General features: G+C 44.7%; 1 protein-coding gene across 3 annotated transcripts in view; it reads right to left on the bottom strand.

Moving 5' to 3' along the window:
* The window catches only part of LOC144128326 (DNA damage-regulated autophagy modulator protein 1-like), a 73,803-nt gene that overhangs the window by 34,028 nt on the left and 25,376 nt on the right, over window positions 1-14,399 (bottom strand). For all 3 annotated transcript variants that reach the window (XM_077661649.1, XM_077661648.1, XM_077661647.1), the window contains one exon: window positions 914-1,059. In XM_077661649.1, the coding sequence (XP_077517775.1) occupies window positions 914-1,044 (131 nt within the window). In that variant the 5' untranslated portion in view covers window positions 1,045-1,059. The remainder of the gene's footprint in view (window positions 1-913; window positions 1,060-14,399) is intronic.

A 14,399-nucleotide genomic window follows, 5' to 3' on the forward strand; every position in this document is an offset into this window, starting at 1 on the left:
ATGATAACGAAAAACAAAGATCAGCTATCAAAGATAATAACTTTTTAGTCAAACACCTCTCTTATACCAGACGTTTACGCGAAATGTCTCAAACGGAAATGAACACATCCTATGCATTGCCGAGAATTCCCCCCCCCCCCCCACCGCACCCACCCGCATAGCATTAATGCCGAGGAGGGAGGGTCTTATTATCAGACCGCGCCTGCCAGGAGCGTTATTTAGTAGTACCCTTGCACTACTTGCACTGACCGATTTCGCAACTGTTTGCCCTGCTAATTTCATCACTGTCTGCTAAGCTTGACTTAGGTGGACCCTCCAAGGTAGCAAGTGATCCACCTAAGTCACGTGACCTTGTGACGTCATCACATTACCGATTGTGATCATGCTGCCCATCGGGGCAGGTGGCAGTTCAATTAATGACTAGTCGCGAGAAATTGCTCGGGAAAAGCAACCCAACAAGCCCCACCGGTGGCAGCACCTGCCACCGCCGGGCAGTGGCGCATCGTTTAACTGATGCACCATTGCGCCAGGAGTGGTATGAGGGGTACCAGGGATCTATGAATGTAGAGTCGAGTATGATCAGTTCCACATATGGGCATTAACGCATTAAAGCTACCGTGTCATACCCCCAAAGGTAAACTCTCTCGAGTTTTAGCGCCCTAGCACTAAGGACCCCGCTCACCACTTTCGCCGATATTTGTCTGAAGTCTACTTGACCTTAAAAACAGCCCCAAACCGAAATCGAAATCGAAATGAAAACCGAAGTGCTAGCGCAAGTAATTCGAATCTGGCCTAACTGCGTTAAACCGTTCATTTTTTTTTCTGCGCACTTCTCTAAATAACCGTAAAGTATCAGGCGGGTGACCATTAATAGCTGGACATGTCTGCGCTCAGGAAGAGATAATTCACTCACCTGATGTACGGCAGCCATGGCTCAACGTCGCCCCTGCTGACGGCTATGGCATAGGATGTGAGTATGCCCACCACGCCGGATGCGGCTCCGATGTACGGGATGTAGTGAAGCTTGGTGATGACGACCTCCATGTTTCTCGAAACTTCCTGAAATCAGAAGTGTTAAAGGAAATCGGCTTTGTGAGGAGCAGAAAAAAACGCAGAATTTTCAAAAACTCAAGTGCAATTTAACAAATCTCGACTGACGCAACCAACCAGTCGCGCTCGTGTTGCTATATATTCGCAATATTACTGACATCAAAATTTAATTTAGCTCCACACGCAGAAGTCACTGCCGCAAGCAAATAGCTATCCACCGAGACATAGGTGCCGTTCCACAAGAGAAACCACCTTTGAGACTGAATCAAAAGCCCTCCATATCGCAATTGCTAAGAGAGATATCTCGTAACGTGTTTCCGAGCTCGTTGCTGTCTCTTAATTCATCGTAGGATTTTCAAGGCTCCAAGTTGCTGCAAAACCACTTCAAGGCCGACATTAGCGTAGGGCTGCTGAAATAAATTTTGAAATGAACCTACAGAAGTAAAAATGTGCGTAAAGAACCCGAATACATGAAGTCCAGAAATATGCTCAGAACAATAACCAGTGATTAACTGGAATGAGCATAATTGAAAGAAGCCCCATTTTCCGGCTCATGTGTCGAACAGAGCTTTCACGCAACTCATGCGTCCTCCAAAAGAAAGCTATGTAACATGGGTTTTACCAGAAACGCGCGTGTGCTGAGGAAGTCGAAAAAACAGCGCAGTCTTGCGTTCGCACGCAGACGTATTTGCACTTTAATTAATCGCCCTTCTTCGCTTAGTTTTTCATCGGGTATTATAGCGCGAGTGTCGTCATACTGGTAGCGACATTGATATACATCAGGCCAAAATGTGAAATTATGTCCATACGTGCGATTAGCACATAATTTAAGGACAAATGCAGCACTGATGAGACAGGCGATGGGGCGAAACAAGAAAATCAAGAGCTTGGTTATGGGCCTCCTCGATGCCCCTGGTATACTGGGGTACCTTACGTTAATGCGAAAGCATTACTAGTCCCATTACGAGAAAAGCAGGCGGTGTGTGCTGTATTAGTGTGTACTCGCAGATGGTAGAGAGAATCCAAGCGATTGCAAAAAATGCGCTGACGTCATCAAGCGGCCGTATGACACACAGCAAGCCGAGCACCGCCACTTGAAACAATCATATACCGTGTAACTAGTCTATATATACTCGTCCCTGCCCGAACTCGATGTGGCGCCAGATTTCCCGACATTCTTACCAAAATTGTGACGAAACCGTTTACCGTACAGCGTTCCGGTGGTGTCATACGCACGTGTGTGTGTGTCGGTGGGTGGTGCGTGTATACGGATGGATGTCAGTGCACCCAGGGACAGTGATGCGTTTGCATTTCCACACGTGAGCAGTCTTAAGTGTATCTGCTGAATTTGTTTTAAAACTGACACCAGGGCGTTTCCTTCTTCAGCACTAGATATAAGACGAACGCAGCTGCTGTGAAGCAAAAAGTCGGTAAAGAAAAAAGACATGCAAGAGAGACGTGGAGAAAAATGAACGACTTGCTATCTTTTTTGTATCACAACTTACCACTTTAAACAATAGTTATGAACAGGGTTACTAACTTCCCGTGGTTTATTCAAAAGTTTATACAGTGCAACCTCTGTCTTCTAAGAGCGTTTTACTTTGACAACTTTGATGCAATTAACTATAGTGGGAAAACGCACAAACTATATCAGAGTGCTTCAGGTAGCAAACACTGCGCAGGGCGAGTGCATTAGTTTCACCCTGAAGCGTTCTTGTACGCGTAACATCCATACCTAAGCATTTCACAATTTCGGGAGTAATCTAAAACGCCTTTATTAAAAGAGTTTAAGCCGAATAGGAGAAATCTAAGTGCTTTTAAGTATGCGAAATCTTCAATCTTCTTTCCTAAGTGTTCCTCAGTTTATGCGTACGCGTTCTTCAGTTACGAAATTACGGCGGCTACTTCAGTTGAAAGCGAATGCTATTTCTCTCAAATTCCCATTCAGCGCATTTTTAATTCTTCACTTTTTTTTTTCAACGTATCGCCTGCCTTTCGCAAACTGTTCAATGCAAACGATTTCTTTTCACACAGTTTATCGGCTAGGGTTTTCGATCTTCGAATTTCTTTAATTAGCCTGTCACTGGCACCGCAAGCCGCAATCTCCAAGCCGCGGGGAAAGTGCCAACAGTCTGAAGCTTTACATTTCCTTTATGCATTTCGCTTTTAATGTTACGACACATCGACTACCGATCGAGTGAATGCGTTCTCCCAACAACTCCCCCAGCCCAACTTGTCCGCCTATTCGCCTGCCGCTGTTAGAATCTTCATTGCAGTTCGCGCTGGCCGTGACTCCTTTTCCAGAGTGGCGAGTGCCTTTGTTCTCTGTGTCAGTTGATGCATTTCCCTGCAGGGCGCATGATTTGTTCGAAACAGCCGCGGTGCACCTGCCTCGTAAATATGGAAGGGTCGAGAAGCCAATCAAGCAGAACGAAGGCACCCCGTCGACCTCAAGGGCGAGAACTACGTCACTGGCGACGTCAGCAAGCAGAGAAACGGTCACGCTAGATTTCTTTGAGCGCTTTGAGTAAGCAGGCCCGTAAGCGGATCAGAGAAATTGTCTTTATATAGCCTAACCTCACACGGTGCAGAGCTGTGTTGCACGGCAGAGTTCGGCATCAATTATCGGAGTTCCCCTTATCCCACCCCCCCCCCCCCCCCCACACACACACAAATTCCCTGCGGCGTGTTTAATCACCGATGGCGGCGTAGACTCCTTAAGCTGCATTAATTCCATCTGCAAGCTTCCATTCTGCAAAACAAATAAGAGTCTTAGAAGTGCACTTGCCCAGACTTTTGCAATACAGCAACCGGAGCCAGCACATTTGCCACCGGTGATTGCATGCAATTATATAGCATGTATGCGGGAGTAAATGAGGAAAAATGCGTTTCAGAAGGCGCGCTGCAGGTCTAAATGTACGAGCAAACTTGTTGGTAAAAAAGTCGCTGGAGTTTGTGAAATATTAGCTAGACCACTTTTTTATGCTATTCGACACCATACCAACCGCACGCAAAGAGGGTTGCCGCATTTGCTTCTATACGCCGTGGAAGAGGAAGTATTGATATTTTGGTATTCCTATATAATAGCACTGTGTAAACATTTTGAGCTAGACACCTTTCAGACAATAGCAATGCGTACAGTGGTTTACTGTAAACTAGTTGCCCATCCGGGCCCGTCGCTTGGCAGTAGTTCAGCCGAAACGACCGAATACTTCGGGAAGCAAGACGCCACGCCAGAAAACTGAAGGCTTGGTTCGCATAAAACAGCTTCTATTTATGCAGCTGCCGGGTTCACTCACTGCGAAGTTAATGCAGGTAAATGTTCTATTTGCATAAAAAATATGCATGGGGCATATACCACAGAATACTAATGCAACGCCCCGCCCATGGAGGAAATTCCGCTGTCGGGGGGCTCGGACTCAGCCACGAAAAATTTGTATGCGCCGCACATTTCACTTTCAAGGTCTACGTGTCAACTGTCTTTCCTTTTACAGTAGAAGACGTGCAGAGAAAACCACTTTCGGATCAGACAGGTGCCAGCTTGAATTTGTGGGTTGAATGCATGACCAGTACGGCCGGCCCTACGATACACAAAATGCCCCCGTACTGTACTTGATCGCATCAAAGCTAGCTGGTGCTTGCATTTTCTATCAGAAGGCGCAACAGTGCGATCTCAGCAGGAAGTTAGAGAGACTGAGTGAAAAAAAAGCCCAGAACGTCGAACCGAAGGACGAAGGAGAGTTGAGACCTGCGAGAATTAGAATCCGTTGTTAGTAAGTCCAGTGTATATGTTTGACAAGATGACTCATCTTGTATATGTATATGTTGTATATGTATATGTTTGACAAGATGACTCACCGCCTTCGCTTAGTTTTTAGAGCTGAATTACCTCCACACGTTGTCCACAGATGCCCACTTCGACGTCAATATGCTTTGATGCGTCTCTGTATGAACAAAATAGGACGATAACTCCAGAAAAGTTATTCTGCGCTGAGAGCTACAGACAAGACTTTAGAATAAGCAGAACATGCCAGTCTACAGTCTGCAACGAAGCAAAATTTCACTGCAGCTGCAGCATTTAACTTTTAGTAGGGGAAGAATTGTCTCATCTGGACGCCTTGCGATGCTGAAGTAGACTTTCCATGCTACGCATAGCAAAGACAGAAGGAAGTGAAGACAATACCTTCAGACAAGCCATCGAGGCCAATAAATGTGCCAACGTATTGGTACATAAAAGGAATGACATTGCAAATAAGGTGCGTTGTGTGCGGTGACTGATCACTATAAAAGACTGGAAAAAAAGAATCTGACGACGACGTTATCTAGACATTCCGCCCCTGTTTCCTGAACCAACCGTGGCGCAATAAGCAAACAACTAAATCCAACACCTGAGATGGAGAGCGTGGATTCATGCGATACTGTGTGTCTTAGTTGCAGCAGCGACTACTTACATCAATTCGAAATGAGAACGTCTTGTACACGAAGGCATACATCACATCACAGCACACCATATCACATGATGGGGTGTAAATGATAGTTCTAAGCGCTGGGGAGGAGCAGTCGCTGCAAGGGAATTGGGGAGACCAATAATGGAGTGCTTTCAGGAGCATTAATGAAGCAGGGAATGGTAGGTATACATGCAGGACTGGAATAACAAATATACATGGAACACGTTGATAGCGGCGCAATCCTCGAAAGGGTTTATCCATATCACCTTCACAAGATTCGCATTCGGTTGTGCAGTAATTTTGCAAAACGTTTGGCACGTTTCAGGAGGATATCAAAAAGTTAAAATTTTCTAAATAACATTTGCTTGAATCAGCCTTAAAGACAGAGAAACTGTGAACAGTGCGAAAATGCAAATAAAACAAAGCTTGATTGTGACCTATAAGCGGTCCTAACAATTAGTATTACTCCCGACGTTGTTTCTGGCATAGTAACAAACATTTCACTGTTTACCCTCGGTAGCACTACGGAGGAAAATACCTGACGCTGCTTTTACCTTGATCGTAACTGGCTATAATTGCGACCAACTATTAGAATGTGAGGAGCCCAGACAGAAAAAGAACAGCACGAAGGAACTTTCCAGGTGTCTTGCTAGCCAGCAGTTACTGCGTGAGGCCAGCTAAATTTCGAGCACGAAATGTATATGAAGCAGCCCTTAAGGAGAGAGCTGGCGAACAAATAAAAAAACCAATTCGGGAGGGGCAGAAAACTGCATGAACGATTTTGTGCGTAAATACATCTTATCTCGCGCCCCGCTGTGTAGCATAGTCAGGCGGTGACAAGCCATTGAACTGCCACTGCTAGCTCTCTTGTTCAAAGGCTCACATGTTCAATTTTTCCTAACCACTCAATCTGTGCTCCGTCATGATTCTGGAGTCAGTAGATGCCCGATCAAGTGACATTTCTTGATTATATTGTTTATTAGATGGGCATTTCAGCAGATTTGTCAGTCCTCATGACCCTGAAGAAAGTTTGCAACTGGAAAACCTTTCTAGAACTTAAAAGGTTAAAGTCACTTTCAGAAAAAGAGGCGCAAATGAGGCTAAATCGAAATGAAGATTTATCAAAAAGAGAGAGAGAAGGAGGAATCGGCATATGTACGAGCCCAATAAAAAGCTATCAAAATTATGTGTTGTGTTTTATGGCACATAGGCAACTCAGGCCATCATGCGCCAAACTCAAGGTAAAAAATTATCGATGGTGTAGCCGGCGTAAAACATTGTTTTGAATTACTTGATAAAAGAAGACAGATTTGGTGAATGGTTAATATAACAGCTTTAAAGAAGGTCGGATAGTCACAGCAGGCATCCTTGGCTGGGAAAGGGTGTTGAGCCTCCCAACCAGTAAAACAAAACTTCAGCCTTCCTATCATGAATGAGAGTGTGGCTGACGTGTATCGAAAAATGAAGTGAATCAGTGGGTAAAAAATTCAGGGTTTGCTGAGAAAACCTGCTTCCCATAAAAAGCTAAAAACACAAGTTGTGTCAACAGTTGCATCTTCACTCAAAAGCAATACTGGGTGTAAAAGGTTGTGTTCAGTATAAAACAGTAAAATATTTTTTCCTAAGTTTATCAAGTTTTGTGCATGAGTATAAAATGTTATTTATTGTTATGTCATCTCCACATTTTTCACAGACCGGTTTTTCTTCTCTTGTCAATGGAAAATTGTGTGTGATGTGTGTGTGTGTGGCCTATAGGGAGACAACATAAAATAACTTCAATGAAACGCTGTTGGTGCAAACATGACTTCCATTCACCTAGGACTGGCTTTACGAGGTGCAGTTTGTTGTTTACTTCATTGTTCTCATTGTCTGCCATTTTTTCCTTAAGTTCTCTTGTAATAACGTTGTGCAGTCCTTAAAAGGTATATTTACTCTTTTTATTTCCTTGCCGTGAGCTTGAGCAGCGCATAAATCTGCTCTGTTATTGCCTTTTATTCCTACATGAGTCGGGGCTCAGCAAAATTTTAAATTTTGTCCTTGAGCTGTGGCAGTTACTATGTTGTGTATGATGTAACCAAGCAGAGGGGTGCCTGCATTTTTAGAATGGAGAGCTGTAAGTACACTTAATGAGTCTAAATAATAGCGTTTTTGAGGTTCTCACTAAGTATTTTTTCTATGGCCACATATACTGCGTAGCTCTCCGCGGTGAATCTGGATGAACACTGTGGTAGTTGCACTATTTCCTCCGCATTCCCTAGCACCACTGCGCTTCCTACGCAAGTATCTGTTTTTGATCCATCAGTATAAAATTCTGTAAAACTACTGTGTTTTTCTTCGAGGGCAAGGAATTCTAGTATTATTTGTTGTTGTGGAGTTTTTTTTTACGGGACTGTGTAAGAGCGAAGTAACAGATTGTAGGAAAATTGTACCATGGAGGCAGTGTATCTCGTCTTCGAGCAATGCAAGGTAATGTATCTAGTACTCCGAGGTTTTGGCACATCTCTTCAAAACGCAAAAGGACTGGCCTAAAAGCTAGCGGTTTGTTGTTAAACAGAATTCTGGATGGGCACTTGTGACTATGGGGTAACATAAATGTTTGGGCATCGAGCGGATTTTTAGTATGTATGAGCATGTGAGCATGGTTCTGTCTAAGTGACGGTTCGTTGGTTTCTGATAGTATTTTCAAGACGAACTAGGTGCTCTGTAGTGGAGCACGCATTCTTAAAACCACATTCGATGATATCCAGAAGCTCCCGGTCTTCTAACACCAACGTTAGTCTGATATTCAATATAATTTCAAAAGATTTCGCTAGAAAGCTTGTCAGAGCTATGGGCCTATAGCTGCTAGGAAGGGTAGGGGGTTTTCCGGGTTTTAAACATGGGACAATGATGTCATTTTTCTAGGCTTCGGGAATTTTCCCCGACACCCAAACTTTGCTAAAAAATCTTAAAAGTACCTCTACAGCCGGATCAGAGAGATGGGCTAACATTTGATAATGTATTTTGTCAGGGCCGTGTGCAGTTTGCTTACCGGCGGACAGCACTTTATTAATTTCTTGAACTGTAAGTAAACTACTGTAGGATTCATTTGTGCCGCCACCTGTCGGCAGTCTGTTTTTCAGCCGTGTTTTTGTATTTTAGGAATGAATTTGTGTAGTGTGATGAACTGAAGACTGCAGAAAACTATTCACCCAAAATGTCTGCCTGTTCTAAATTTGTCTGCATACCAGGGACTGACAGAAAAGGAACTAAATGGGGAGTAGTTGACAATTATCTTTAGAACCATCTGCCACATTTGTTTTGATGTGGTTGAGCTGTTTATTGACGACATGTACATTGCCATGAAGTTTTTTCGGCATTACGGCGAATATATCGAGCTTTTGCTCTGGACTTTTTGAAGTTGATGAAATTCTCCTGCGTTGGATATCTACGGAAAATTTCCCATGCTTTGTTTTGCGTCCCGGCATTCTTTTGTGTACCAAGTTTTGTGATTTTGTTTTGCTACACCAGACGACTGTTGAATTGCTAGGCGTGCAGGGTTTAAAATACACTTTGTGATAGATTCATTTAGTTCGTTTATGCTGAGATTAACTGAAACTATTTTATCTAGGCTGGCCCTTCTCTAAAAAGTGCCCAATCTGCTAAATGCAAGTTCCACCGTCCTGGTATCGTCGGGATGACTTGCGGTGGGGATGTTAGGCTGGCTAATACAGGGAGGTGATCGCTGCCGTATGGGTTGTCGATGACATCCGAATTAAAATCGCTAAAAACAGAGGGTGAACCAAAAGACAAATCTATGGAACTCATTTTACCCGTGCTTGAAGAGCATTATGTATCTTTACCGGTATTTAGGAGGCAAACATTATTACTTGAAATAAAATTTTCTAAAATACGACATCTTGCATCAGTGTGTGCACTTCCCCAAAAACCGGAGTGGGCATTAAAATCACCAACTAGCAGGTATGGCTCTGGTAGATGTTTTAAAAGGCTGTCTAAATCATTAAGTGTTACTCTGAAGTGTGGCTCAAGATAAATGTTGCACATTGTGATCGTCTTAAAATGAATGACAGTGCAACAGCTTCGTATTTGGTATTAAGTTTGATTTCCTGGGTTGAAAAAGCAGTCGGAACGACAATAGCAACCCCTCCTGACAGTTTATTTGCTTGCTCTCGGTCACAGCGAAGGACATTATACTTATTTAGAATGTTTTTTTGTTTGGGACCTAAGTTGGTCTCCTGTAGGCATAAAGCCACCGGGGACAGTGTGTTTAAAAGTTCTTTTACGTCACTGTAGTTATTTATTAGTCCTCTACAGTTCCATTGAATTATGAAAGCCATCTTAATTTTGTTTTTCTATGTAGTTAAAAACTAGATCAAGTTATTTATGGCCCCTTGATTCGGGGCCTGTCTTTTCTTGACCGATCCAGAGAGCTCCGCCGACCACCCGACGTGGATGGCACAGGGCTGCCCTGGGTCGTGTCCATCGCCTCTGAAGAAGCGCTGGACGACCGCGCAGAGGACACGTGGATGTTAGAGTTAGACCTCGACCTGTGGGAGGAGGTCTTGGGGGCCACCGACCCGGGTGTCTGCGAGGCCTCCTTTTGTGATGGCGGGGCAGTGTTAGCTACTCCACCGAGGGGCGCGGATGGCCCCGCCACAGGCTCTTTGCGAGTGGCCTGGGCACGTGCCGAAGCCTGGTGTGGTGTGCCGCGCCCACGCACATCAGCGAAGTTTGTTTTTGCGGGGAAGGAGAATGTGCTTGATTGTGTGTACCGCATTCTTGCTTCTTTGAAAGAAATGCTTTCAGTAGTTTTCAGTGTGATTATTCCTTTTTCTTTCTTCCAGGACGGACACGCCCTGGAGTACGCAGCATGTTCTACTTCACAGTTTGCGCAGCGTGGGGCGCTGTCGCAGTGATCAGAAGGGCGATCTTTTGAAGCGCATTTCGCACAAGTTTTGCAACCGGAGCAACTCTGTGAACCATGGCCGAACCTCTGGCAGTTAAAGCATCGTCTAGGGTTAGGAATGTAGGGTCTTACATTTATTTTCAGATAACCCACTTCAAAGCAGTCTGGGAGAGAACTTTTGTGCAAATGTCAAGACTGTGTTTTGATGGGATTTCTTTGCCCTCTTACTTTGATCCTGTGGACATCAACGACGTTTTGCTCAGCAAGCCCTTCTTTGATTTCTTGTTCTGTGGGCTGGGGGAAGTCATCTTCAGAGATTAAACCACAGTCTGTGTTCAGGGATCGATGGGCAGTGATGGAGACAGGTATGTCACCCATGAACACAATGTTGGAAACTTTTGAGTGTTGGACGCTATCTCGGAGTTCGAGCAAGTGGTCTCCACTAGCCATTTTTGTAACCTTGTAGCCTAAGTCCAAGGCACCCGTTAGACATTTTTCTACGATGAATGGGAAGATTACTCTGGCAGATTTCTCTGTTCGCTATGAATCACCTGAAACTTAGGGGAACTGTTTTTTTTCATGAAATGTTGAGTTACCTCACTCCGCCCTCTCTGAGAGAAGGCTAGCCATAGAAAATTTGTGTTTTTTGGCTACGGTGCCACCCACCCACCATAGAGCCCAACTAGGGGACAGGACAGGAACTTGTAGCAAGCCCTGCCCACGCCAGCTGTACACCCGAACTATAGCCAAATATGACAACTCGGGGTAGTTGGCTACACAAGGATAACCCTCGCCGCCTATGAAAAGTGAAGAAAAAAAACTGAAGAGAGGAGGAAGCAGGAAAGTTGTAAGAAAGAAGATAGGAAAGTGAAAGATGGAGGGGAGGACAGGAAAAGGCTACTGCCGATTTCCCCCGGTCGGGTAAGGCCAGACGTGCCGCCTAAAGGAAGCTGGGGCCATACTGGCGCGTTGTTTCCGCCGAGGAGCCTTAAAGGTCTAAACGCTCGGCATCGGCTCAACCACCAGGAACCCATTTTCCTCGGACACGGCGTTGCCACGCACGGCTAGGCGCGGGTGTTCGGGTCCGTTGTGACACACTGCTCACCATCATCCCCCTGGAGGGATGTCCCTGCGGATGCTCGGGAACCCGTGGTGTCGCCACTCACCAACGTCTGCAAGCTGCAGACGCGCCCCTGCGGTGACTATCAAAATTAATGTTGAAAACAAATTCACGTGAGAGACTTGTGCAACGGGAGACAAGGGAAAAACTGTTGCTCACCTTGACCAACCTGTTGAAACAATGGGGCTCTTTGTTCTTTTCACAAAGTAGACTAACTCGTTAAGTCACTTTTTGTCCACTCGACAGTTCATACTGCCGTCTAGTGAAGCAATATCGCGCATATGGATTGCATCAGCAAGGTTACAGTGCCGCAGAAACTCTCGTCACGGTACGTCTACGGAATTCCAGGAAAGCTGCTCCTTAACGAGGGGGCCGGGGAAGGGAGGTTGATTTAGGAAAGCAACATACTGCCAACGAGGCTCACGAGGAAAACGATAGCAGGTACTTCAGCACAGAACGGGGAAGGAAAATACGGGTTCCTCCCAACGTCGCCAAAGATTACGACAATAAAAGGGGTGAAACGTGCCGAACGGTTCCTGGTTCTTTTGCCTTCCTGGTTTGCTTGTCACCAGAACATTCTCGGAGGCAGCCGGCAAGCAGCACCGCAGCCTATAAATTTGTACTAAGTAAGACAATAGTGGTTTTCACTCGCTCCGTTTCGGTTGGCTTAGTCCAACTTCCTTACCAATGGCGAGTGATTAGCATTGTGAGCAATACCATTCACTAGGCTAGAGGAAGACTGTAGAGCATTCAGTAACTTGGCTGCACTCCAGTTTCTTCGGCAGTTACCTTGCAGGAAGCTAGTTCACACAAATTCTTGCCTGTTACGCTAACCGCTTACCTTCCCGCCCTTCGTTCAGACTGATCTGGTGGTAGATACACGCTTGGACCAATCAGAAAGCAAATCGAACGTTTCTTTCTCAGAATTCACCTTAGTACAGGACAGTCCGTGAGCAGAGAGCATGTTCGCTATTCGCAATCTCATTTGCCTTCGTGGCTACCAAAGCCAAGGCCTCGTACTGAAAACGGAATATGAAGTAAAAAATGAACCGGCAAAAATTCAAAGGACAATGTCAGTGAGTTCCCCAATGCAAGAAATAGTGTGAAAGGAAACCTTATCGAGCAATCTTGCGGCGTTGACTTTGGAGGTCAGTGATAATATCGAAAGAAGATAAGCAGATCAGAAAAGAGATTGTGTGGGCCTTCATGGGTGTTGCCACTCCGTGGGATGAGTGCATGTAGTCCTTGCAATTAGCCCTTTTCGCCTCGGTCGATGCGGAGGTCGCAAAGATGGGTAGGCGAGAGGTCAAATAGCCACAAACAAGTCGCGTTAAAAAAAATGCGTGGAAGGAAAATTTTTCCCAAGCAGCACCAGTATGACGTCCCACGTGGGAAATCAGAAGATAGCGTGGCTGCCGGGAATCCGTTTTTTAAAATTTTTTTCAGTGCAAAGGAGAAAAAAAATGCAAAACTGATCGAATAGCATTAAACGCAAGTTTTCACATTAGGAGCTAAAATAGGATGCATGCTTCTGCCAGTTCTCAATCATTGTTCATATCAAAGGAATACAGACACCAAACTTTCACTTGTGTGTTTTCTTCTTTGAAATGATGCTTTGGACATTCGGTTTTGGTTTATGGGAGTAAGGTCCCAAAGCGACTAAGGCTATGGGGACGCCTTAGTGAAAGGCCACGGAAATTTCGACCACGTGGGGTTCGTTAACGTGCGCTTACATCGCACAGTACACGGACCTCTAGAATTTCGTTTTCATCAAAATTCTACCGCCGCGGCCGGGATCAAACCCACGTCTTTCGGGTGAGCAGCCGAGCGCCATAACCACCTAGCCACCGCGGCGGCAATTTAGATATACGTGTATCGCTAAATAATTTATAATTTATTTTCGGTTTCTTTTTCATCAGCCTAACGATGGTTATGACATGACGCATGAAAAGAAACGGCAATATAACTGCTGATGTGTCGTTAGTGATTCCAGCTCTGGAAGGAGGCTGTTTTAAGTGTTGTAATTAAAACTGCGGATCAGGGACTATATTTTAGTTTTGTTCATGGCTCATGTGACCTGAACATCAATTACACGCCACAGCTATCGTTAGGTTGATGATACCGATACCGAAAAAACACCAGGAAGAAATTTAATTATAAATTATATAGCGGTAGTAGTCGAATACCACATGATAAACCCTGTATTTTATTGGCTAACGCATCATTTGAAGGAATAAAAAGGCAACTAAAATTAGTGTCTATGTTCTAACAAAAAACTAATAGGTAACAAGAGTTTGCTTGCTCCTTTAATGATTGACAGTGGCTTACGCAGCCTAATTTTGTCTGAATGCATGAATTCACTTGCATCAGAACCGAGCGGATTTTTCAGGAAAGGAAACGAATGCATATTCTAAACAATACTGTGCGGGGGTAACAGCAGAAGACTCGCATAAATGAGGGAATTTTCGTGGTCACTGCGCTCTTTTCCGGTATGAAAAGGGGAGTGGAAGAGCCGTTGGATAAGTAACTGTATTCTATAATGAACACTGGAAGAACGATGCATAACAGACTACCCCACGCAAGGAATAATACAAAAAAGGGAAAGGTCCCACGCTACACGCCAAAGTGAACGATATTTTAGCCAAACAGCGCTTCGTAACGTGCAACCTGTGCGCAATTACAAGAGGGGTTGCATGGTCATCGAACAGTGTCTTGAAGACATGTCGGATGACTAGAGTTAGCTTCAAATTACTCGGGCGCTTTTCCAATTGAATAGTGCGCCACACAAAGCAATCATCGTCCAGTGGTTTCACGCACCAAATAGATGTCATTATGTCTTTTACTCACGTCCAATGGATATTAATTCTCACCACTC

Source organism: Amblyomma americanum, chromosome 4, assembly GCF_052857255.1.
Source record: "Amblyomma americanum isolate KBUSLIRL-KWMA chromosome 4, ASM5285725v1, whole genome shotgun sequence".
Lineage (NCBI taxonomy): Eukaryota > Metazoa > Arthropoda > Arachnida > Ixodida > Ixodidae > Amblyomma > Amblyomma americanum.